At 35.5% G+C, this 26794-nt stretch overlaps 2 protein-coding genes across 2 annotated transcripts; one reads left to right on the top strand and one right to left on the bottom strand.

Moving 5' to 3' along the window:
• Positions 1 to 7: 7 nt before the first annotated feature.
• On the bottom strand, positions 8 to 19636 carry LOC112045630 (uncharacterized). The gene is made up of 9 exons (XM_024081897.2): positions 19218 to 19636; positions 18206 to 18352; positions 16855 to 16950; positions 10637 to 10753; positions 9439 to 9514; positions 9231 to 9291; positions 7783 to 7881; positions 7483 to 7544; positions 8 to 7351 (listed from the first exon to the last, which is right to left on the bottom strand). Exons 1-9 carry the CDS (start codon positions 19502 to 19504, stop codon positions 4364 to 4366), a joined length of 3933 nt encoding a protein of 1310 aa, XP_023937665.2. The 5' UTR covers positions 19505 to 19636; the 3' UTR covers positions 8 to 4363.
• Positions 19637 to 20208: 572 nt separating this feature from the next.
• Positions 20209 to 26587, top strand: LOC112045654 (zinc finger protein 91). Its single transcript, XM_024081925.2, has 3 exons — positions 20209 to 20430; positions 20962 to 21080; positions 21182 to 26587. The coding sequence occupies exons 2-3, from the start codon at positions 20969 to 20971 to the stop codon at positions 24742 to 24744; spliced, it is 3675 nt and encodes a 1224-aa protein (XP_023937693.2). The 5' UTR covers positions 20209 to 20430; positions 20962 to 20968; the 3' UTR covers positions 24745 to 26587.
• The last annotated feature ends 207 nt before the right edge of the window (positions 26588 to 26794 follow it).

Genomic DNA, 26794 nt, shown 5'->3' with positions numbered 1-26794 from the left:
AACTGAACATTCTATCATACCATTTATTATCACTGTAGCAAATGGTGTAAATCAACATCCATAATACTAATCAACAACATGGATATTTTTTACTTAAAAATATACATTTAAAACCCTATGCAATATCGTACATTTATAAAAAAATTTAAGAAATAAAAACAATAATATTAACGGAACAACATAATTGTAATAAAAATAAACAATGTCATGTTATATATGTCTACAAAAAAAATTTCATCTTTATAATATTTACAAAACAATCATTTTTAGTGGGTAACAAGTATCCATCATATGACTGATAATTGTGTCCTTTAATTTCTTTTGTAAAAGCTTTTAGTTTTTATACTGTACATATGTGAGAACAGAATTAAAATTCTAATTAATTATAGATAGACATTAACTGTTGTTATTGTCCTCAGCAAATATTTGACTCATAATATTAATTAATAAGTAATATGAATTATAGGTGAATATATATTATTTCATTAAAATCAAAAAATTACTTGCTCATAATATATATGTCACAATTGTTAAAACTTAAAAGTATCTTTTCATTATTGTTTTTTATTTTAAATAATATTTCGTTATTGTTCTCATTAATTTCCGGATGTTGTCACACAACAAAAAAAAATACTTATAGGCCGACGTTAAGAAAAATATTTATAGTATCTTTATAGTAAAATTTTTACAAATAATTTATTGTTAATACAGAAACCTATACTAAATGCAATTTTAATAAAACCACCGATTCAACATGTTACATGAATGCAGAGTCATAGAAATATACATAGTGAATGTTTAAGAAACATTTGAATTGCTTCTGGTGCATAAAAAAAGTAATTATGATAAACATCCACAATCCACATCTCCTTGTTATATAAGAACACAAATAAAACTTTTATAAAAATATATACTATTATACTATACACACAGTATATATTTACAAAAATATATCCTGTGTGTATAGTTCTAACGTCATATGATATATTTTTAAAATAATAACTAAAAAAACCATTCTTGAATGTGTATTGCGATCCACGCGTTATACATTTGTTGTTTTTACATTTTATGCCAGAATTGATATTTAATTAATAATGTATTCTATTGTGATTGTTTTGTTCCCTATACACACAGTATATATTTTTTACAAAAAAATATGCTGTGCGTATAATTCTATGGTCATATGATATTTTTAAAATAATAATTTAAAAAACATTTTTTAATGTGTATTGCGATCCACGCGTTATACATTTGTTGCCAGTTGTTTTTTTGCCAGTATTGATATTCATTTTAATAATCTAATCTATTGTGATTGTTCCAATGCGGCGTTTTACTTTTAATCATAATTCCTTAGTTGCTAACATCAGTACATCAAACATCAATATAGACACATAATTTAAATTTTTAAACAGTTATGTAAATAAATGTATTCTACTCGTTAACAAATCTCAACTACGCCAATTTTTTTGCATAGTTATCAATTCGTTATTTATATAATGCTAACGCTAACAAATAATGGAGACAAAATTAGACGTATGATGGATGTTACAATCGAGTAAATGATTTATGTAGTAATATAACTAAAACACTTAAAAAAATATCTTAATTAAATATTTACAAAAATGTCGGAAATATTGTCTCATTGAAGACATCGAAGTATAAATACAAACAAAACAGACATTCTATGATGCTTGCAAAATTTTTATTCAAATTGGAGGTATAAACAAAAAATAAAAAGTAGGTAGAAAAGCTCATCTTATTGAGGGCAAGGTAGACGGTGCTAAAATAATCTGCAAATGTATGCGCAGGCTCGTCTCTTTATTTATTAATTATTTTATAATTACTTTGAAGATATCAATATGGTTTTCCGCATTAGTAAAAGGTTTTCTGAACTACTTTAATTAGGCAGTTGGTTTATTTTAGTTCAAGTAGTCATTGCGCTAAATATGTGGCGATGCAGTAATTTTTAAGCAACATCCTCATAACATGATGATACAAGGTATAACATAACTCTATCAACATAAATGTCACTTTAAAAATGGACCTAATTTTTAAACCTTAGTCTGAATTATTTGAAATCTATTGATAGTAATATGTTTCTAATGGTTTTCTTTGATGCAGATTTTTGTATCTACACAATCTTCGATGTCATCAATGGGGTATTTCAGACTTGACTCGTGATATATAATATAAAACAATTTGACAATCACGAGTGTACACTTAAAGTAATAAGGTACAAGACTATTTTGGTAATTTGTACCAAATTGGAATACATTAACTGATGTTCGCTTAGTTCATTGTCACATTTCGAGACAACTACAAGTGGAAATGAATAACTTCACATTCAAAATATCTATAAACTTTTAACAGTCTTCGGTTTCACTTACATAAATGTATATCCCTGTCGAATCAGTGTGTTATTAGTTTGTACTAGCGTTTCCAACTACTAAGCTTGTTGCACATTATTTTGTATAATATTCATAATTTAGGCACAATCCAAGGAAATAAATAAATATAAATCAGCTACGGCATTTTGAATGCTAAACATTCTTTTAATTCGTCAACAGAATATATAAAATAATTATTTTCATTTCAAGAAGCTTTTAACAAAACAACAACAATTACATTGAAATCAACATTCCGATACTTTAGGGTCGACTCGAACGGAAACGACCGAGGCCAGCTAGCTTTTCACTTCAAGTGATAAAATAACCAAATCTAATATATTTAACAATGTTATATAATGGTTGCTGCAATATTTTCATGCTGACCTCTTCAGTGTAATATTAACAAGAAAGTCTTCCCGGCGATACATGTTGCCCGGCTATAGAAAAGACGACAATGATGTATTGTGTATTTCTTGGTACATCTACTATATTGTGCCGAAACCAAACAACTTGTATTTCTAATCAGAGCAATATCTGCCGACGGGAAACAAATGTTAATGTTGGTTTCTCACATAAGCTCTCTGCAGCCGTATAGGGCATGTTAAAATTCCTCGCCGCATCATATGCGATCTTGTAAATTTAGTGTATAAGAGAAAAACTCCTATGCGATAATAAAATATATTAAAATCTTTGTGCTGACTTATACGATAAATTCATTTTTATAAACTATATACTATTTATATATCTTCTTAAGAAACCAATCAATATATATATTATATATGTTCACTATGCACGCTTGGCGCGCCGCTTGGTCGCTTACTTACTAAGTAGGTGTAATGTGCGCCAAAATTTTAGTCCGCTTTGACATTGCAAAACACCGAACTCAGCAGCTATAACCTCGCTTGGCTTTTGTACACTGCGCAGCCATACGCTACGTATCAGCCGTAGCAATGATACGGGGCCTCTGGACTACAGGGGACCGTTAAGTTTGAAAGTAAAAGTAAGAAAAATGTAATTCACAATATAACTTGATCTGGCACTTCCCAAAAAAAAAACATATATAAAAGACACCTATAGTCTTCACTTCAAAAATGACAAAAAACATAGTCTCTTTTTTCCCGAATTAAGCGTGCTCCCAAAAGTTGGAAACATCCTTACATAAGAAAAATCACTTATATTTATTTTAAGCAAGTATCTTTGTTTTATTATTGAGAATTCTGAAAAAGACAATTTAAGTGAGAATTCTTTACTCTTTATTTGGGCCCCCTCGACTAATTTTGATATAGGGCCCAATTTTGATCCAAGGCATGCTACGCCACTGGCCTCTTGTTCAGAGCAGACTTAAAATTTGGCGCACACTTTAGCTAATTGTATTCTTGAGGAATTGATTAGCTAGCACGTTGTTTTAACCATGTCGTTACAGACTATGTATACTTGCGTGTATAAAAATTTCGATGTTTCTCAACATTTCACAATTAGCTTACATATTGTCATGAAGCAATATTATTTCAGAAATCAGATACTAATATTGGCCCCGAGAAATAAAAAATATCACGATATTGTTATTAAAATTCGAACTCCAATCTTGTCGACGTTCTCCTTTTGAACAATCATTAATTATATTATTAGGCCTCTTATTTACATATTGATAAAGCAAGAAAAAAATAAAGATTAAAATAATTGTATGATCAATTTAATATTTAAATGAAATAAATCTCATGGATTCATAGTTCTTACTCTAGTCAATTGAGAGATATTAATTCATTAAAATATTTTTATCACAATATTGTGGTGCAATGTATTGACTTGAGTTTTTGGGAGTGTGCGATTGATATTTTAAACTACTATGGTAATAATTGCCTTCACTGAAGGCATATAATATGTTGTACTCTAGAAGATATCTAATACTCGATATCCAACTGTACAAGTTCTTGACGCTAAATCTTATTTCTAATTAGTGATAATCATCTTGCCGACTAGAGGTCAACATATGGTGTTCCATCCATTTTATCGAGGTCTGCCAGTAAAGGGTCGATGGACGGGGTCAATGGATCTACCAATATGTCTTCACGTAACATGTCAAGCGGAGAGGTCAAGCCTTGGTCGTTCTCGACTGATCGCATTTGATTCGTGTTACATAAGTCGACGGAATTGCCATTAATAAGAAAATCTCTGTTACTGTAGCTGAAAACATTTCGATCTTCAGCCAACTGAGGAGTCGACGGGACCGACTTTGATGATATTCCATTGGAAATGCTGGAATAATTGTCAGCAGCGAACAGTTCTCTAGAAAGACGCGAGTCGATTTGTAGATTTGGCGCTGTGCGCTTATACGGTAAAGGTGTACTGGGGACTGACCGTGAGGTGTAATATTTATTTTTTTCAGTTACCAAATCTGATAAGTCATAATCGATATCGGCATTCGCCCCGTCGTTTGGGTATGATTCGTTGTACTGACCACTTCTATCCAGCAGTTCAGTGTTCGCCGGCATGAGAGAGTGCAAATGATCATCTGCAAGAATTTGCTGATTGGGCAATGGATCACAGCCATTGGTCAAAGAACCGGTAGTATTCATTATGTTTGTCGCTGCTCCTGTATTAAGTACACCGTTGCTGCTGTCGATCGCGTCATATATTTTGTCCAATGTTTCTGGGTTGAGACCGGCTTTGGATATGTCGCACGTGTCAGCGAGTGAGCCGAAGTCGCAAAACTCGTTCGGCACCGGCGTAGGCGGCACGGAGCCCACCGGAGTGTTGTTGTAGCTCAAGAGGCTCATGGACATCGGTGCTTGTTTGAGAGGCACCGACTGTGATCTAAACGACGTGTCATGGCCCAGTCTGTAATTGACCACTGGTTCTTGAAAAAATCGACTCACTTCGCTAGACAAGGGATCTGCCGACAACGGCTGCGCCAATTCACCGTTCATGTTCTCTCGGAATGCGTTCGGGATGAAGTTTAAACACATGTTGCTACCGCCGTTAGGAATGCCATGGTTGTGCAACATTTGTTGTTTATAATGCGACAGTATGTTCGGAGAGGGCGGGGCTGACATCGGTTGGCAATACTTAATGTTAGGGCCGCACAGAGAGGTTTTCGGCATAAATTTCTGATCATTGGGTATAGCGAACTGTTTATTACAAGCATCCGGCACACCTAAGGTGAGAAGGTTACGTCTTTTTCTGCCATTATGCTTTGGAATAGGTCGGGAGCAGTGACGTGACCTCGGCACTGGAGTGTTTCTCGGACTCACGAACGGGCTAGCTGCCGTGCTGTGCGAAATGGGAGACGTCTGTAAAGATCCTCCCATATTAACTGGTTTGTTAATTTTTGTAGGACTGTGTCCTCGTTGATTAAACCCTAATGGTGATTTCGAGTGGAAGTTTCCAGGTGACTGGCATCCATCAGATATAGGCACGAAATCGTACTGCTGCGTTCTCGTCGTAGGACTTTGAGGCTCGTTGTGGCTATTACCGTTATAAAGATGGGCGCCACCGACGGCGGCCATCAATTGTTTATGATTAGTTTCGGGGGTGCATGGCACTGAAATACCATTTTCGTTCGGAATTGTGTCCCCATTGTTACTCACGTTCACTTGACTATCTTTTAACACATTCGTTCCGTTTACAATATCTATGCTACCGTTACCCAAAGGTTTGAACGCTCCCTCAGCGATCACCGTTTTATTCGCATGCGGTTCGTTACAGTTGTCGATCGATTTTCCGGTATTCTGATTGACTATTACATTTTGAGCGTTGGACCCACTCTGATTTTTCAAATTCTTAGCTAGTAATTCTCGCAGCTGCGATATCTTTTCACTTTTGCCTTGACTGTGCTCGTCGTGTGGGTCCTGGCCTGTCTCTAAAAAAGAGACCGAACATTCGGCGGCGTTCGCGTCGGGCGGCGGCTCGTGGTCGGCGTCGCGCTGGTGGAAGTACTGCAGCAGCTCCTCCTCGTGCTCCTGGCTGTTGCCCTCGTTGAGGTAGTCGTCCAGGTCGTGCTTGTCGATGTTGCAGATGCTGATGACGCGCTCCCGGTTCAGTATCTCGGAGTGCTTCTCCTCGCATATCATGCCGGTCCTGACGTTGATGCCGTCCAGCCCGCAGCACGAGTCGGGCGACGCGCCGCCGGGCCGCTCGCTCGCGTCCGGCGACGGATCCTTCACGCGCGCGTACAGCTTGCGCATCCTGGCGCGGCCGCACTCAGGCGTCGCCGCCTTCCCCGAGCGTGTCGGACTCGCCGCCTCCTGTTCCTCCCGGGCCAGCGCCGCGGCGGTGCTTTTGGACCGGCTCGTTAAGTTTTTTGAATCCTCTAAAAAAGCGACCCCGGGACGTTCGGAGGACTCCGCGCCGGCGGAGGACGACGAGGGCGCGGGCTCGTGCCCGGCGAGCGCCTGCCGCGTGGCCGACAGCTTGCCGCCCAGGCTCTCCGCGGCGCGCATCTTCTTCGGCAGATACTCGCGCGGGAAGTCGTCGGGCGGCGGCGGCGGCGGCGCGCGCGTCTCGCTCTGGTACGTCTCCAGGATGAGCTTCTTGCCGGGCAGCGGCAGGCGCTGCGGCGCGGGCGGCGCGGGCGGGTCGGGCGGGCGGCGCCGCGGCCAGTCGCCGCGCTCCGTGGACAGGTCGAGCGACGCGTCGCTGCTCAGGTTGATGGGCAGGTTGTGCGCCGTGTCGGGCGGCACGGACAGGTCGCGCGCGTAGCTCGGCTCGAAGGGGTACGCGTCGGGCCGGTACTCGAGCACGGGCGGCGCGGGGTGCGGCGGGTGCGCGCGCGGCGGGGGCGCGTACGCGAAGGGCTGGCGCACGTCGTACACGGGCCCGTAGGCGGGCTGGTACGCGTAGGCCGGCTCGGGCTCGCTCTCGTGCTTCACCGCGGGGTACGAGCCCGCGTACGAAGCGGACGGCGGCGACTCGTCGGCGGCCTCTTGCCCCTTGTTTTTCTTGGGTCTGCCCGGCAGACCTTGCGTCTGGTGACCGATTGAATTCAAGTTTATATACCTAGTATATAAAATGTATGTTGCGAAAGATATATAAATTTAGAGATGTGACTTTGTAAATACATACATAAATAACTCAAAAATGTTATCGAAAAACTCACCTGTATCTTTCGCTTCAGTTGCTGCTTCATTATTTGAGCGCCGGATATCTCTTCCGGAGGACCTACACATTTTTCAAGATTATTTATATTTAAGTAATGACTTTGAACATATTGTAATTCTCACAGTAATATATATTTCTACAAGTTTTTTTTATCAAAGTTTTCAAAGTTTTGGGAAATACTCCCGAGCACCCTGTATAATGTAATACTAATATGTACATGGAACAGATCTGATGATGGTCGATATTGGGCAGTTATAAAAAGACTAATAACGAAGAATAAATAAAAAATAAATGTTACCATGTGTGGAGACGGGCGGCGAGGGGGCGCCGGCGCTGGCGGGGCCAAGAGGAGACACCAGGTGGCGCGACAGCTCCGTTATGTTCACAAACTTTATGCCTGCAACGATATACGTTATTATATGTTACATGTTTACATGTGGTTGAAAGCACCCACGAATAGTATAGTAAATAATATAATAGTTTAAAAACAAAAAAAACTTTAAAATCGGTCCATAAATGACGGAATTATCGCTGGACATACATAAAAAAAAACATACATACAGCCGAACGTAGAACCTCCTCCTTTTTGGAAGTCGGTTAAAAACTAAAAAACACACCTTTAGAAAGCACTAAAAATTACAAATGGATGGAATTTATCGTATTCCTGACAGAAAACTCTTTCATTTGATACCCATATCAGGGGGTGCATTTCAAATAGCCTGTCCGCCATATTGGATTTAAGTCACATGACTATTTTTTTCGTATTCCTGACAACAAACCCTTTCATTTGATACCCATATCATGGGGGTGCATTTCACACAGCCAGTCCGCCATCTCGGGGAGGCCACCATTAGATTTGTAATGACGATAATTTTCTTAGCTAGTCATGTGTTGACATCAGAACTCAAGAGTGTGTGCAAAATTTCATCCTAATCGAAGACCGCGAAGTGGGTCAAATTAAGATTCCAAGATTTTCTTACGTACATACTTACAAGTGAAGCTAATATAAAGCGCATCGATCGTAGATCGTTAGATGGGCCTCAAAGCGTCGCGGAATTGGTTCGCCATTGGTTCCGCACATTGAGTACGTCATCAATAATAACACATTTCTCTTTATTCATGTTGTGGCTTGTGTTTTTACACTTCCAAAATCAACACGAAGGCATAATTAAGAGATTAAAATAAAAAAAAAACAGTAAATATTCTTTTAGATCCACGTCCACTCACAGCATGCGCTTGTTACGTACTAAGATAAGATGTGCGTGCACTTCTTCGGATAATGACATAAAATTGTGCGTTCTTTAGTATGGAGGGCTAATCTAACGATTTATATCGATGATAAAGCGTGCATGCGATTTGAATTAAGGCCAGATATTTTTCTTTGTCTTTCTTATTTAATGAAATATTTCTTTTGTTTCCTCAGTTTAAATTATTATTCTAGTTATTGAAAACAGTTTTAAAACCCGCCCAGTTTAAAATTTAATAATAGTGAAACATTCGCTATTGGTCCGTTCAAAGTGATAACCAATTGCGTTTTTTGGCATTTGTGACGTCATAGTCCACGTTCGCATTGAGCGATCGACATAGATATTAAGAGTATATTTTGTATAAAATAATAATGTCTCGGGATTTTACTTTTATCATAGTTTTGATGCATTAAAAATATATAAACAATACAAACATATTCCCTATTCCCTGTCCTAAACATTTGCCTAAAATTATTGTAACAATAATTTTGTTACTTACCAAATTTACTTTCGGCCCATTCACAAACAATTCTTTCGCTTTCTTTCATTACAGTAGGTTCCTGAAAATAAAATAAAAACTAAATAAAAAAAGAGAACCATCGATTAAAAAATTTACTACTTACAGTAGACAACCCTTTAGCCTTGTATGTATGTGATAGTGTATGTGTGAGTTGAAATAAATTAAATTTGTGTTAAGAAATAAATACCTTGGAAGTTTCACCCAAATCAGGCAGCTGCGGTACTTCAAGTTTAACCTTCTTGCGGAGCCCTGCGTAACAATACCTGTTGAGGAAACGACAGTACTATTAAATGATTGTTTTTTTAAATCTACTAAATTGAAAGTTTCATGGTAAAAAAAAACAATAAGCCTGGAATGTACAAAATGTACAGAATTCGTACTATAAGTATAGTTTCTAGATGGCGCTGGCATCCGTTATGTTACGGTAACGTTTGGTGTTACAAATGGTATATTAAGTCTGGAATCTATTTTTACTGGCGAAAACAGCTCGACTCACAATCATGAAATTTTGCAGGGAGGTTATAATTAGCGCATGTCCGCTAAGACAGGATTTTGCGACAGGGTCGAATTAAGGAGATCTAAGGGCGGACGAGCCGTGATAGCCCAGTTGATATGACCTCTGCCTCCGATTCCGCAGGGTGTGAGTTCGAATCCGGTCCGGGGCATGCACCTCCAACTTTTCAGTTGTGTGCATTTTAAGAAATTAAATATCACGTGTCTCAAACGGTGAAGGAAAAACATCGTGTGAAAACCTCCATACCAGATAATTTTCTTAATTCTCTGGCATGCCGCATTGGGCCAGCGTGGTGGACTATTGGCCTAACTGTCATTCTGAGAGGAGACTCGTGCTCAGCAGTTAACTGAATGTGGGTTGATAATAATGAAGGGCGGACGAATAATATCATAAAGAGGTAAAGTTTGTGGTGTTGCAAGGAATAATCTCTGAAACTAAACTAATACTAAAGCCATACTCGAGATATACTGTTTACTAACAAACAAATTAGAAATGAGGGTAGAAAATTTGTTATTTTAAATTATGTATTGTTGTTTTATAAAATATTATTCAAAATATATTAACTATATCTCATTGTTTTAAGTTTACTAATCGAATTAATTTTCATTAATTTAATAACAAGTTAATTATAATAATTATTAGGTGTGAAATGACTATACGATTAATCCCCTTATTTTTAATTTATTTGTTGGTAAACAGTACTCCTTGAGTTTGGCTTTAGTATAGTGAAATGATTTTGAAAATTCTTTTAGCACTACAAAGGCACGTTAGTTGTGAGTGTTATAGGCTATATTTTATCCCCGTATTTTCTGAAACGGGAACTTCGCGGGTGGATGCTTGGTCAGAAGTTTTTATACAAAAAATAAATTACCTGGAATTCCCCCTCGTGCCAAGTCGCCGTGGGCGCACACTCGGGTAAACCTGTTTCATGACTTTGCCGAAGTCTGCCGTTGATAGAGGCTTCATATTGCTACTCATACAATGAGCTCTGAAAACAAAACATTCATCATCATTACTGTTAGCCCAGTATTTGACGGCCTCCGTGGCGCAATGGTATGCGCGGTGGATTTACAGGACGGAGGTCCTGGGTTCGATCCCCGGCTGGGCCGATTGAGGTTTTGGCTAGTTACGACCCTACCGGCAAAGACGTACCGCCAAGCGATTCGTTCTGAACCGATAGCGTTCCGGTACGATGACGTGTAGAAACCGAAAGGAGTGTGGATTTTCATCCTTCTCCTAACAAGTTGGCCCGCTTCTATCTTAGATTGCATCATCACTTACCATCAGGTATATCCATATTAGCTCAGTAAAGAGCATAGTCTCCGTCCTTAAAATTTTAAATTCATTAATTATTGAAACGTCAAGTTATGTCATGATTTAATGATATAGGGGGAGAGGGGATGATCATCTTCGCCGTTGAATATGCAGATGGCGTCGAGTATGTGGGAAGCAGGCTTTTGCATGGGCCTGGCTTAAGAATGGTAGACTAACTAACAAAATTACGTTGCAGGTCCATGGGCGTAGCGAGGTACGGGCACTGCAGCTCCCAGCCGAAACTGAAACTAAGGCTGAAGCTGAGATTCGGTTTCAGTTCCGTCCGTAAAAACTGGTTAGGTGGGACAGTGATTAGTAATGTGAGATATCCTGGCTACGCCCATGTGCAGGTCCCGTAAGGAATCGTTTGAGTAGAACAGAGTAGGTATATGGTGCGCTTATTTGCCTTATAAAAAAATGTAGCGATATACAACTCTTTATATCGACAAACTTATACAAATCTATACTTATAATAAATCTGTAAAGAGGTCAATTCTGTACATGAAATATATTTCCAAAATAACTATCAGGGGGTGATTAGTGATCGATACTGATGTCAAAAATACAATCAGTAAAATTTTTGTCTGTCTGTCTGTATGTTCGTTATAGAAACAAAAACTACTCTACGGATTTTAACGAAACTTGGTACAATTATTCTTCATACTCCTGGGGAGGTTATAGTATACTTATCATCACGCTACGATCAATAGGAGCAGAGCAGTGAAGGGAAATGTTGGTAAAACGGGAGAAATTACTCCATTTTTACAGCGATACTACTGTAAGGGCTGGATTAAAGAGGTCTAAGGGCGGACGAAGTCGCGGGCGTCCGCTAGTATACACTATTATTAAAACGAGGTAAGATTTGATTATTTGTCAAGAATTAACTCAAAAACTAAATAACCGATTAAAAAAATACCATTAGAAAGCTAATACACCTTCACCGAGTACCTAACAGGCTATATTTTATCACTGTATTCCCACGGGAGCGGTAACTACGCGGGCGAAACCGCGGTTCGTCTGCTAGTTTTGTATGAAACAATACAATTCAAACGAGCTTTACGCTACATGTGAGTCACCAGTTGGGACCGGTTTATTATCGATAAGATACCGCACGTGTACATAACTATGCAAAATTAAAGATATAACTTTACCCGCGGAGATATTGCTCAGAGGATAACCGCACGTATGCGTTTATAACACGTGCGCTGCACGTCTTTCTGTGCAAGGCCTAGTTCGGACAAGTTTAGTATTTTAGTCGAGTACGAACAATTTTTGGATTTACCGCCCAAAAATTGTTCTTACCCGACTAAATACTAATGTAGTCTGTACGGCCTCTAATACTCAATTGGGCAGAGCGTTTCGACCATAGCATAGGACTTTTTCAGCTGAGACTCTATGGTACTGTACATATTAGCCTAAATCATAGAGGAATTAGATAATATGGAGATGCATGTCACCCAAATTCACCAACAAAATTGTCTGTCGGTTTTTGAGGTGGACGAGGTAAACTCACACATATAAAACACAAATATTTAACACCAATAAATATTTCCTGTGTCCATAAACTTCACACAACTATAAATTTTAAATCGTAATATAGACACGTGTAATTACGCAATGAAACATCGCTTCTATACACGCAGATTGTATGAACATTGAACACGTTAGATCATGATCATATAGTTTTGACAGAGGGCTAACCTCTAGCGAGGCAGGTCCTATATGGAGGTACCTGATTTATCTCAGCCCCTCGTCTGTGGACCGCTGTCAACCGGGACGAAACGTACGGCTCGACAGATGTTGTGCCTCCGCTCTTTAACTTTATATAATATATATGTACTTTTTATACATATAAACCTTCCTCTTGAACCACTCTATATATTGCTGAAAACTGCATTAAAATCCGATATAAGGTTCAAAAGATCTTTAGCGAACATCCAGCGGAAGCGACTTCATTTTATTCTACGTAATGATAATAATGATTATATTATTGATGAACAGTTTGTTTGTTTGTTAAATCGTGCAGCATCCTAATATCTGGAACTACCATTTGGATGGTAAAAAATATTTTCGTATATCACATTTTCATGAGAAGTGGCATAGGCTTAGAAACTATAAAAGGGAAAGGTGGTAAAGTATAGAAGTCTGTTCTTTGAAGAATTTGAAGAACACTAAGTCACGGGTGACTGCTAGTAATTAGCAGTGGCGAAGGATGGAATTTAGATGAAGGTAAGCCGTCCCAAAGAAAAGGAAATTCATACAGCGTGATACGAACTCCGGTTTCTCATATACCTAGATACAGTACAACAATGAATATGCATAGATTTTTACAGGTAACCCGGCGGGAATCGGCTTGCATGAACTCTTCGCCGCTGGTAATTAGTATCTTAATATGAGTCGCGAGCATGTAAAATAAAAAGAACACTTAACAGGTAAACTCTTAATTATCCACATATATAACTGCAGCAGGTAGGTAGGTTGGGTGCAAAAACGTGTTACGTGACTAATTGTTGCAATAAGTACTTAATTGTTTTTGATTAGCGCTTCAAATTATTTATAATTGATCAACATAAATTGAAAGAAAAATAATCGTCATACGCTCTTCTGATCTTTCCTTTAAATATCAATAGAGATAATTAACAATCAATGTGAATGTTTTTTATCATTTATTTCTTATCCCAAATAAATAACAGATGAGGAGGATTATGATTATCGGTGAAGGAAAACATCGTGAGGAAACCTGCATACCAGAGAATTTTCTTAATTCTCTGAGTGTGTGAAGTCTGCCAATCCGCATTGGGCCAGCGTGGTGGACTATTGGCCTAACCCTCCTCATTCTGAGAAGAGACTCGTGCTCAGCAGTGAGCCGAATATGGGTTGATGACGACGACGACGTATATATTTTTATGCCGGATCTCATACAGTAGTAAAAAACAAACAATGAGTGCCAGAAACTTTACTGACCCGGTGGCCAAAACTGGAACTAATGTCACGGTCGCGATTTTGCAATTTTGCTGCGGAGGTCACTTTACCGGACTGGACACTTCCATATATACCATTAGGCCGAAAGGCCTGAGCCCCGAAAGTGGCTGGAAGAACATGACCGGAGGAACAAGATCCCCCGTGGCTTACCCAGGCAAGAAGGCATAGCGTCGAGATGACCTGCCTGCTCATTTTGCAAAACGTATAAACTTACATCACCGGGCCAAGTATGTATGTACTACTATAGGGGGAAGTTGGCCAATAAAGTTGGTAATTTAGGCTGTTAGTAAGAAGATTGACTTTCTGCCCAGTAACACTACTACGGTCCCATTAAAGAGCATTTGCAGCCAATGAGAATAAGCTCAAAACTGAATCTTAGCTCATCATCACCTTATATCAGGTGACATCGCAGTCAAATACAAAAAGGCTGGACAAGTTCAAGTAGGACTCTCCCACTGAGGGTTCTGTACAAATTTGTGTGTACCTGATTTTATACTTACTATCTATATTAATATAATAAAGCTGAAGAGTTTGTTTGTTTGTTTGATTGAACGCGCTAATCTCAGGAACTACTTGTCCGATTTGAAAAAATCTTTCAGTGATAGATAGCCCATTTATCGAGGAAGGCTATAGGCTATATATTATCCCCGGATTCCTACGGGAACGGAAACCACGCGGGTGAAACCGCGCGGCGTCAGCTAGTCATTAATATTATGATTTAATTACCTACAAATGTTTAGTGGTCAGATTTTTCCTTATATACTATCAGATGATATCACTTTCTATAATATATTATTTACATTGATCTACAGTTTTTTCACAGCTTCAAGGGACTGTTGACCTGTAGATCTTGTACCTACATGGTTTTAGTTTCAACTCATTACCTCCACACATTTACGAGATAACGGATCAGACAGACAGACAACCAAAAGATTACTTTAGGGTTGGTCTGTTGGGTTTTAAGATACGGAACCCTAAAAATGTAAGGTAGGTATAATAATTAGGATAACATGTCCGATTTCTGTAGGTATCGCTGATAGCTTAGCCCTTAATACGCGAGATAAAAATGACGATAAAGGCAGCGTGATGACATTGGGTTAAACGAGATTGCATACAATCATAAATTCGTTGATAAAAACGGCTACATAACAAAGATACCGATTTACTCCAACATTGATTATTATTATGTAACTTTTACGCTCTTTTCGGTCAATAAATAGGTATATAAGTCGTTAACATTGAACTTTGATTGTAAAATACAAAGACATCTAATAAAAAAAAAGTAAAGATAAGTTGTACGCAATGTACGAGTGCGAGCGAAACTGTGCGAAGTTACGCACTTTGCATATATTTGTCTGTTTATCCGACTGCCAAATGTTTGTTATGTTTTTCGCATGTATAGCTATTCTATTTTAGGAAGACTGGTTAGCCTATGTGGCTTTGGATGAGGTCTTTTGTTCAAGTATTATGTCGGGCTGTGAAATATTCAACTTGTTTTTCTTCTGAGAAATTTTCAGTAAAAATTGACAACCTGAAGTGGGGAAGTTGGTGACGTGGTACACCCCTGTGCCACGCCACCCATTAATAAAATCTCAACTGATTTTTAGGAGTACAATGGATATTCACAATAGTGATTGTAGAAGTGTTGAATATTATCATACTATGGCCAATCTGCATTGAAGCAGCGGGGTAAGGTTTAAGCTCCAAAGCAATGAAAGTAATTTTAAAACAGCCAAAAATATATTAAATTTTCGTTAACTATAAGCCTTCTTCTTTCTTATCAAATATCAATTTTGTAAGAGTTTCATAACTTTATTATAATATTTTTGTCTAATCAGAATAGACTGATAATATTGTTGATAATTTTTTTATAATGAGTTATTTTAAGAACACAAGTAGGCATATTAATATGTACTTATGGTACTACATATATATAATTAGTTATTATATCTTGAGCAGTGCATTGGCGGGGGCCTGTATCAAAATTAGTAGGGGGAAGGGTAAAGATTTCTCACAAAATAAACAAAACTGCTCGCTCAAAATAAATATGAGAAAACCTATGTATGATTATTCCAAGTTTTAGGCGCAAGGTTAACCAGGGAAAAAAAGAGATTTTACAAATTTTTGCTTTCATACGTAAGGGGCTCCTGTTGTCTGGGGACCCCGTATCATTGATATGGCGGTAGCTACGAATTATTTTGAGATCACTCAAATGGGTGAGACAATACTAATAAAATCTTGTAGATATGTTAATAAGAATTACTTTTACAACCAATTTTTTGAATTAATCTATGTAGATTGTAGATAGCTTTTTCAGAAAACGCGACAAAAAGGATATAAGACAATAATAACTTTTCAATTGTAACCTCATATTTGAGTTCTTGCTTTGATGTATAGATGGCGTTATGTGACATAAAATGTTAATAAAATAAAAGTGCGATTCAAACTCGCCCATCGACAGTTCCATACAAATTTGTAAGTACACTATAATATTTGTATGGTATAAAATCACAAATGTTTTCACATTTTCTCCTATCTTTTAATATGTCATTGTCTGTCCAAATTTCATAGCTCTAGGCCAACAGAAAATACCCTTGAGTGTAGAAATATATGTATTATTCATTGTATACAGCCAAATCTCTTTTTTACAAGACCTTAATATCCTGTGCAAATCTCATTTATGTTTTGATCATGCATACTTTAAACATAGCTTGGTCCATCACCCTTAGGATTTTAATTATATGAGCGTGAAACACAGTTAGTCAAAAGAAAATTCCTAAAATATGTACTCACATATATTCATCATATACATCTTGCTTAGGCAATGAAACATCTGGGTCGACTTCCAAATGTGTTTGTATCCATGTCACAGTCTGCTGTAGTTCAGCTCTGAAAATAGTAAATTATTTTGTAAAATAATCATGAAGCTGTGTTACAGTAAGTTTCATAGTTTATTTTTGCCATAAGTGAATTTTTAAACAGGTTTAGAGTAAATAAAGCACAAAGTTCCAAAATGGTGGAAATGCTTAAAGGAAAATGTGATTGTAATACAATATGAAAGTGTAAAAATCTGTAAATTTAATATTTTCTTTAAAAAAGCCCGTAATATATTTATAATATTATTAGGAAAATATCATACTAATAGTAACATTAGTATGGAAGTATTATTTTCATTTCTCAAAGCATATTTGCCTATTACTTATAAGCTGTGATTTTCTCAGGTAGATTGAACTAAATTCTATGTTCCATTAAAAATAAAATGGGTAAAAAAAAAATATTCTTTAAAAATGCAGCACTCTTTCTCTTTATCGACGCCCAAGACTCCATTCTGCTGTGATTTCTCAAATCCAGCAGTAACCATGGATTTTGTGGGATAAAAAGTAGCGTATGTTCTGCTTTAAGGTCCCATTTATTATTGTACATCATCTAAATCAGTTCTGCACCTTAGCCATGATAAGGTTACACAGGCAGCATTCCACTGGCCATATCTAAATATCTAGAAATATGTACTCAGTGTAAAAAACTACAATTGGGATTGCAAAAGTCATTCAATTGCTCAGCTGCACTATTCATTCCCTTCTTTCAGTAAAACAAAGCTACTGAAACTAATGGTTGGTTTAATGTGGAACCAAGCTGTCTATGTCTTTATTAGTACAATCAAGTCAGTAGCTGACTGCCATTTTGTCCAAATCCAAATATTGGCCCTTAATCTTTCCTCTGATTACTAATACTTATACACTATGCCTATTAACTTTTTTGAGCAGCAGCATTATATGAAAATATGTATAGATGTTTATTACTCTTTTTACTCAAAAACTACTCCTGGGAAAATCCATATATCCTGCAGGATATATGAAAAACTGAATTTCGCAGAAACCAAGTCACATTCACGTGCACACGTGCATCCTCTTATTAACTATACTTATTACATTTCATGTGCAGTAGACAGTACATTTTACTCTTGAAAGTTTGCAGAGATTCACAATAATAGTATGTATTATGAACATCATACAGCAGCTCTCACCCACACCAGATTACAGCGCACAAACTGTAATACATAATTGAAAACCTTCTAGGATTAATGCATTTATTTTTTTTAGGTTAATAAATTACTATAATTTTTTTGTAATAGTGATAAAAGTACCTGGACCCTAGAGGGTTAAGAGGTTGTTTGAGAGGGTCATGCGGAGGTACACCAGTTGGTAGTCGGAGATACAACAACAGTCTCTCTGCTCCACTCAGAGCCTCCACTGCCTCTAATATTTGTGATACTCTTTGACGTCCCTCTTGACTGAAATTTGTGCGAACACATAATTTATGGATAAAAGATTAAAAGTAATTATTTAATAACATCATTATTGCATACTGATTAATACTCTTTTAGACAGGACCTGTATAAAATTTGCCTGATGTCTTACTGTGTTGAACCCAAATATTTAAAAATGTGTTGCAAAAGAAAAGAAAATGTGTACAGCACATTGATAATATTAATTTATAGTGATCATAACTATAGCTAACCCAGAAAATATTTGTAGTTGTCATAAAAAAAAAAATTCTTACAAAAATTCTATTCTAAAATCATGATCATATTTTCATTCCTACCACAATTACGAAGAAAATTATTAAAATCAGACAAGCTGTTTCTCTTAGGAATTACTTAGGAACTCAGGCATTATTAATAATTTTGTTAAGGAAATTAAAGAAACAAGTTTTTATATGATGCATTTACTGTTTCACATAATGTCTTATGCTTTGAGCTTGATTTAAAATAAAATGAACAAACTTATAAACAGTAATCAAAACACTGCTTTGAATTGCAAATGTGTCATAAAGTGGTTGATCAAGATATACACTATTCACAATACACTTGTTTACTATAAAAATTAAGCTTTGTTTGGGTTTGTTTTTGCAATAATAATCACATATAAGGTAATGATTTTTTTAAAACAATATTACTGGTTGGCATATGGAGTAATAGTGATTTTTGATTGCATATATGAATTTACTTGAGAGAATTATGTTCTAAGAAAATTTTCAAGTTTTGATTCTGGTGTACTTCATCAAATACAAATGTTTAGATCATGGACTGTATCTGTAAATGTTAAAGGCAGGAGACATGAATGTTCCAATGGGAGATGGATATAAACATTTAGTACCTGAGAGTGTTCTCAACAATTTGTTGCATGGAAGCTACTTTGCTAGAGTCCATCTTGGGGTCTTTTCCCCCGCCGGGACTACCGCCGGAACCCGAGGCACTCGATGGTCCCGGAACAGCACTTGGAGCGTCGACGATTTCTTTATCGTAAGACGCAGTTTGCCTATGTTTTGGATGATTGACATTTTCCCGATGAAGTTTCGCGTCATCCACTAATTCTCGCTCAGTTTTAACATTTTTAGCTATATCATCAGCTGCCCAAGGTTGAAATGGAGTCGTATTGTCCATTCTAACCCCGGCAGATGGAAAAGTTCATTTTATTTGATTTCATATTGGAACTTTTATCTATAATTTATTATGCGTAACAAAACTCCATTTTCTTGACAATTGACATTTGATCAGCTGTGCGGTGAGGTAGAGTGAAGGGGGGTGATTATGGGGTTACTATTTAATAAAATATGGATAAGACACCCGTAGTAGGTAGACAGAGAAAATAATAAAACAATGCCATCATACTTAGACCAATAATATAAGACCTGCCTTGCTAGACGTTACCTTTCTATCAACTTATTTGACGTACGCGTTTAAAAAAACAAGGTTTCATTGTTGTAATTGTTTTCGTTGTGTAAAGAGCTGAAGAATCGATTCTTTTTAGTATTTTTTATATTACAATTTTGATATAATTAACATGGAAATACTTACAAATTAAATGTAACTTTATCTTTAGGTAAACTAGAAGTTGTTGACCGTTTTGTATGCCAATTAATTACGCAAACCGGCATTTTTATGGAGCTCTTTCCAAGACGAAAACTGAAACATCGATCCTCTATCAAAAGTTTTTTATATGCGCGTTAGATCGATCTTTGATTCCTGATATTTTGTGTATGGGGTAACGTCTAGTCTAGTGAGTCACGACATTTAGTAATTAGTCTGAGGATTTAGAATTTAGACTTTATAAGAATCTTAAGAATATCTATTATCTATGGTAAAAAATATCACATTTACTAATCTGTGTTCTGTGTAATAAATAAGTATTTAAAAAAAGCTGAGAAAATAATAATAATCTTTCGATTTGCAAAAATACATTTGTTTTAATATCTAAAGATGACATAAACTTTTGATGATCTACTCTGATTTCTAGAGTGAGTATAGAGAGCACAAGAGAGAGAGAGAGGGAGATTAGAGCTTGTACGTGTACTCATCATTTATTTAGGGTAAGCAAATCCTTATTTCATGTGTAATTAAGTTCAGAAACTCCAGAAAGCTCTCTGATTATCAGAGAGCTTTCTGGAGTATTTAAACGGATAAGCCTAGATACTAAGTAATCAGTAAAATACACTGTTTTCTATCAAAGCATGTTACACCCATTACACCTACCATATATTCTAAGGAATTTGTGTAGACGGTATAAACGCAGTGCGCGATCATTTTCCGATACCGAAGATGTAAAACTAACATTTTACCAGAGTTTCCACCATTTAAAATAATATGATGATGACTATGGTGTAGAAAATACAAATAACTAGAAGACCGGCAACAAATTAGCCGTGTATTCAGTCTGCAAATGCCATCTCCACTGTAATCACTTAACATGAAGTTATAGGGTAAGGTAGGGTAAAATTTTCATTATCTCTTTAAACTTTTATTTGGTAACATTTACAAAATTCAGGATTACCTACAAAATGTATACCTAATTAATAAGCTTATTTTTGAGCTAGATAATATTATCTGGTGTTTGTTTGTAGCCTCAAAATGGCTGAGGATATTGATATAGAAGAGCATGACCTATTTGAAAATCCAATCATAAAAAGAATGTTTCCAGATTTATCAGTTATTAAACAAGAAATTATGGATTTCGATGAAGGTAATTTACATTATACTATTTAATATGTGTATTCGTTTTTAAAACACAAAACCCAAATTTGGAATCCAAAGATTTAATATTTAATTTACTGTGTATTTCAGGTGTGCCTGTAAACACAAAAATCGATACAAATATTGTAACAGATGAAGCTTCTGGTGATGTAAATATCTTAAATAAAAGTATACATTCAGATGTGACAAATTGTTTTAACACTGAAATAGTACTTGGATCAAATCCAGCAAGAACAAAGAAATCAGAAGTTACATTAGAAAAAGAAGTAAAAGTCAAGTTACAGGATATGAAACCATATTTAAAAAGAACTATGAGATATTGTGACATATGTTTAATACTTTTCCCAAGCAATGTGTCTTTAAATATTCATCGAATGAGAGTTCACACTGCTTTGGACAATTGTGTTAATGAAGACTTTCCCAAATGCACAAATAAACGCAAGAGTAGCCTATGTCAGACAGAATTCAATACTAAAGATAATTTAAAACGAAACAAAAAGAATGTTCAAGGGATATATCCCATATATAGACAAAATATAATAGACCAGAATTATAAAGAAAAAGATGTTGTGCCCAACATGTACGAACTAAAAACAAATGTTGTTACTAATTTACATAAACCATGCTTTCATTGTCAAATGCTCTTTCCTAATCAACAAGATCTTATTGATCATTTATATTCCGTTCTATATGCTAAAAAAGCGCAGGTTTCGCAAGAAAATATAGAAAAAAATGCAATCAAACAAGACATGCAGACAGTTAGTAAAGCAGTTTTAACACACAACATTAATATCAGTACAAAAAAACAAATGGAAAAGAAAAGTAATGTTAGTGAATTAAACATCATTTATAGTTGTCCAATTTGTTCTCACTATTATGATAAAGAAACTTTTTGTAGAAGTCACTGTATAGTTAAACATAAAGCAAATAAGGACATCAAAATAAATACATCATCATTTAATCCCATGTGTAAATTTTGTAATTCAAAAAATGATAACATATTATCATATAATACTCATTTGCGCAAAAGTCATGAAGATGAAATGGTAAAACTTGTATCAGGATCTAACAATTTAGATACTAACTATTCCAAAAATGGAGATTTTACTACAATAGGTGATTTTAGGAGTCAAGATAATGCCAACCTTTTTCATGAAACTGTAGAGGTTGTAGTTTCAAAAATCATACTTTACAAATGTTCAGAATGTAATATTCACTTTATTACTTTTCGAGCTGCCATCAAACATTTTGAGCACATAAAGATTCAAGAAAAATGGAAATGTTCAATATGTCATAAAATTTTCAAGGATAATGATGCTCAACTTCATCAAAAGCAGCATACTTGCTCTAACTATTTTGAAATAGTACAAGTGTTTGCTGAAGTTAAGCCTAGAATTTTGTATAAATGTTCCACATGTGCTATGCATTTTAGTGATAAAATTTCTGAACACATTTGCAAATTAGGACAACCCAAATCATCTAAGTCAATATATTGCAAAATTTGTGATATTTTAATTGAACCTACTATTAAACCCAGTCACGATAATGATCATAAACTAAGGAATTTCACGCAAACTGACTTTGAAATAATAGGGACAGAATTACCTCTTATCAATGATAAGAAACATATCAAAGCTAATCCACACAACCTTCAAAATTATTCCAAAGCAAACATTAATAATAAACATAAGAATATTATTAAAATATCAAAAAGTCTTTTTGCAAAGAAACATCTCAGTTTTAATTATTGTAATGTATGCAAATGCTACATATATACACTTCATAGAGCAGATATTCATCTGAAATCGCTTTGTGTAAACATTGTAAAATATATTTGTAAATTCTGTGGACTAATGTTTTCCAATAAATCAATAATATCACATAAAAGATTGCATCGAAACTATAAGAATTTAAAACTGCAAGATTTTACATTTTATGACTTGCATACTAACAAGAAGATGAAACCTCTAATACCAGAATTTCCCAAATGTGAAATGTGTGATGAACATTTTATTTCAAAATTTGAGGTTAAAGGGCATCTTTGTGAGATACATGATTATTGCATTTGTTCTATTTGTAATACAAAATTTTCTGAAACTGCTTATAAATTACATATGCCCTTTCATTGTTATGAGAATTCGAAAATTGGAAATAAAAAATCAAAACATAGTTTTAACGCGGTTATAACCAATAATAATACAAGTACTAATGAAAATATTGTATCCAAGCAGGACACAATGTCAATTTATACATGTAAAAATTGCGATTTATCAATAACCACGTATGATGAAGTAATAGAACATTGTCATTTACATACAAATCTCAATAAAATAGAAGTGAATGCTGTCGCATGCTCAGAGTGCCAGTTAAAATTTGTCAACTCGTCCTATACTAAACACTTAGAATTACATACAGATTTGAAAAATGTAAAATTTTCGCATTATTCTTTTGATGTGATGTATTTCGGTTCTGATATTAATAACTGGCTAAAACATATTTACAAGTCTCTACCCAAACATAAAGTGGATATGCTAATAGGGGATTCAATTTACAAATACGAAACTAGATTAAAAATGGCAGTTATACAGGAAGGTCCATCTAACTTGATAATATATAAGTGTGAAAAATGTGAATGTGTTATAGATTCTGCTTCTATTTACAGTCATATAGTGACTTGTCCAAATTCTGAAATAAGCGCGTGTACTTTTTGCAATTTATCTTTTGAGTGTAGTACCGCAAGAAATAATCATGAAAAAATCCACACAATACCTGATATTACGATAAAATCATATAAAATAGTTATGTTCAATCGGGAACAAGATCGTAATACAAATTATAATATATCAAATTTAAAAAAGTGTTATGTTGTTTATGAATGTAGATGCTGCCACGTACTTGTAGATATTTACAATTACAACTTCCACAGATGTTTTCGTAATGATTGTAAAAAATGTTACGTTTGTGGTTTATTAATAAGTGCAGATAACTTTGATGATCACGTTTTAAAACATAAACTAGTTCCGAGTTTTAATGATTTCAAAATCAAAGTAGTTTTGCTTGGTAACCAACCTGAGGAGAACAGTATTTCGCAAAAAAATAATAATTTAGTACCAACTTTTAATGGCATTGTGTGTGATTATACATTTTATAAATGTATAGATTGTGAGGTATGCATCAGGGACATGCGTAATACGGTTCATCATTCTTGTCTTATTGATGCAGCTAAAGCTCGGTGTATCAAATGTGATTTAATTTTTGATGAAGGAAAACTAAAAGGTCATCTGAAATTACATGACACGGACCCTGATTTCACTAGCGAAACAATACAGGTGAAACCGTTTACTAATCGTAAACAAAATAAAACCGATTGCCTAAAGAATAATGAAACCATCGGTAATTTTAAAAATAGAATACTAAATAACCAGGAAGAAGTGAATTTCAAAATGGCAAAATTATATAAATGTCGCTGTGGTTTACATTATTTACAGCTACCAGCACTACGTGAACATATGAAAAAGTGCTCTGGTAAGAATAAAGGTATTCAGACCTGTTCCAAATGCTGTCTCAATTTCACGTCAGATGTATTATTTAAACACCTACTGGAGCATCATGGAGATAAAAATGCTATTTATAAATTTGAAATAGAAAGTTAACTCTTTAAAGTTAATATTTGTGGTAAACATTAACTCATTAAAATCGTTTAAAGAATATTGCAGCTCTTAATACCAGTAAGTTGAAAATGTTATTGTGTTGAAAGTTTGATTTTAAGTTTATTAATATCAGTGCACACTTATTAAACTTTTACTTAGATGTTATTAATAAGTGGAGTTATACGGTATTACAGTTGTTCATTGCAAAATTGACTATAATGTGTGTACCACACGAACTTTCTTTACCTATAGGTATAATATTTTACTAGCGTTTTTGAGCATTCTCATATTCTGCATATTCTTGGAACTTTATACTAACCTAAATAATGTTAGATAAGCTACTATCCTAATACTTAATAATAGGCTGGAAGTAAGTACTTGTCTAAGGTAAAAGATATTTCAGACCCATCACAACGTAATATGTTACTTGTACATAGTGGATGTTTATTCATAAAATAAAGTTTTGTGTGCTACTGCACTTACCTAAATTAAATGTAAGCGCGGCGCAGGCGACAGCATGTTTTATTCTGTTTAAAACTATAAAATAAAAATTACCAGAATATCGTGGACACTGCAACTACGCTACGCTTGCGCTGCGTTTTGAAGAAGGTACTTCACTGTTACGTATTTTTATGTTTTTCAGAGATGAATATTTAAAAGATAAATAAAAGAGTATTAGTTATATGAAAAATACCTTTTTTTACTAATAGCTTAGGTACTATCAAGACGCACGCAACTTCTTTTGGTAATTGTCCTTACGCCCTATTTAAATCTATTCATACTTCTATAGCTACTAATATTGTAAGATATGGAATGCTATCTACTAGCTTCCAGTTTCTATAAAACTTCTAAATTATGACGTGATTGCAATCAAGCGCAAGCTAAAAAGGATCAGTTAAGTAGTTATGTAAAATCATATAATTACTAGTATGCGACGAACTTTTTTGCATTCAACTTTGTGGATTTGTGATTTTCAATCGATCAAGTTATTCTAGTAGATAAAAAATTTTAATAAAAAAATTCAACCGACTTCCAAGTCAAAAAATAACTTTAACTAAAAAGCAAAAAATAACATATCAAAATTTTTATTTTTTTATTTTTAGTGTTAGCATACCTACTGTACAGTCACCACCTATCTAAGTGGAAAGTTCTTATCAATACAAAATTATCAAGTCCAAACACAAGGTAGCTACTGGGAGCCGTCGAAGAGTTCTCTTCACTATCCCTCGTCTTCATCATCAGACCCTTAATACAGTCACAATCCATCTAGGTGGAAAGTTCTCATCAACACAAATTTATCAAGTCCAAACACAAGGTAGCTACTGTGAACCGTCGAGGACTTCTCTTCACTGTCCCTCGTCTTCATCACCAGACCTTTAATACAGTCACAATCCATCTAGGTGGAAAGTTCTCATCAATACAAATTTATCAAGTCCAAACACGAGGTAGCTACTGTGAACCGTCGAGGAGTTCTCTTCACTGTCCCTCGTCTTCATCACCAGACCCTTAATACAGTCACAACCCATATAGGTGGAAAGTACTCATCAATACAAATTAATCAAGCCCAAACAAAAGGTGACTGCTGTAAATCGTTGACGAGTTCCATCGTCTGTGTTTCGGCTCCATCATCAGACCAACTCCAAACCTTCATAAAGTTGTAGTAGTTTAAAATACCTTATGGAAACACTAACAAACGCACTAGCCGTCTCTACAACTTTCGAAAGTTCCCCTCAATTTCTCCAGGATGCCATCATCAGATCCTGACATGAAAAAAATGGGACCACCCTGGAAGTAAACCCTTCAAAACAAAAAAAGAATTTTCAAAATCGGTCCATAATTGACGGAATTATCGCTGGACATACATAAAAAAAAAAACATACATACAGCCCAACGTAGAACCTCCTCCTTTTTGGAAATCGGTTAAAAAGGGGACGCTATTGTTAAGCAATGTTTTTTTTTATTTTTCAGTCTGATTAGTGTCTTTATACTAATAAAATGAATAATAACTAGATTATAAACATATAAAAAATAATATAGTTTTTTCAAGTAGGTT

This window comes from Bicyclus anynana, chromosome 4 (assembly GCF_947172395.1).
Source record: "Bicyclus anynana chromosome 4, ilBicAnyn1.1, whole genome shotgun sequence".
NCBI classification, from domain to species: domain Eukaryota; kingdom Metazoa; phylum Arthropoda; class Insecta; order Lepidoptera; family Nymphalidae; genus Bicyclus; species Bicyclus anynana.
Note: the sequence above shows the minus strand (reverse complement) of the source record. Positions and strands in the feature narration are given on the sequence as shown.

Bases quoted from the DNA above. Each gene is read 5' to 3' on its own strand.
- LOC112045630 (XM_024081897.2), bottom strand. From the start codon at position 19,504: ATGGACAATACGACTCCATTTCAACCTTGGGCAGCTGATGATATAGCT. The intron at 9,292-9,438 runs GTATTTATTTCT...TTTTATTTTCAG, and splicing joins ATTTGGGTGAAACTTCCAAG to GAACCTACTGTAATGAAAGA. The intron at 7,352-7,482 runs GTGAGTTTTTCG...ATCGGTCACCAG, and splicing joins AACTGAAGCGAAAGATACAG to ACGCAAGGTCTGCCGGGCAG.
- LOC112045654 (XM_024081925.2), top strand. From the start codon at position 20,969: ATGGCTGAGGATATTGATATAGAAGAGCATGACCTATTTGAAAATCCA. The intron at 21,081-21,181 runs GTAATTTACATT...TGTGTATTTCAG, and splicing joins AATTATGGATTTCGATGAAG to GTGTGCCTGTAAACACAAAA.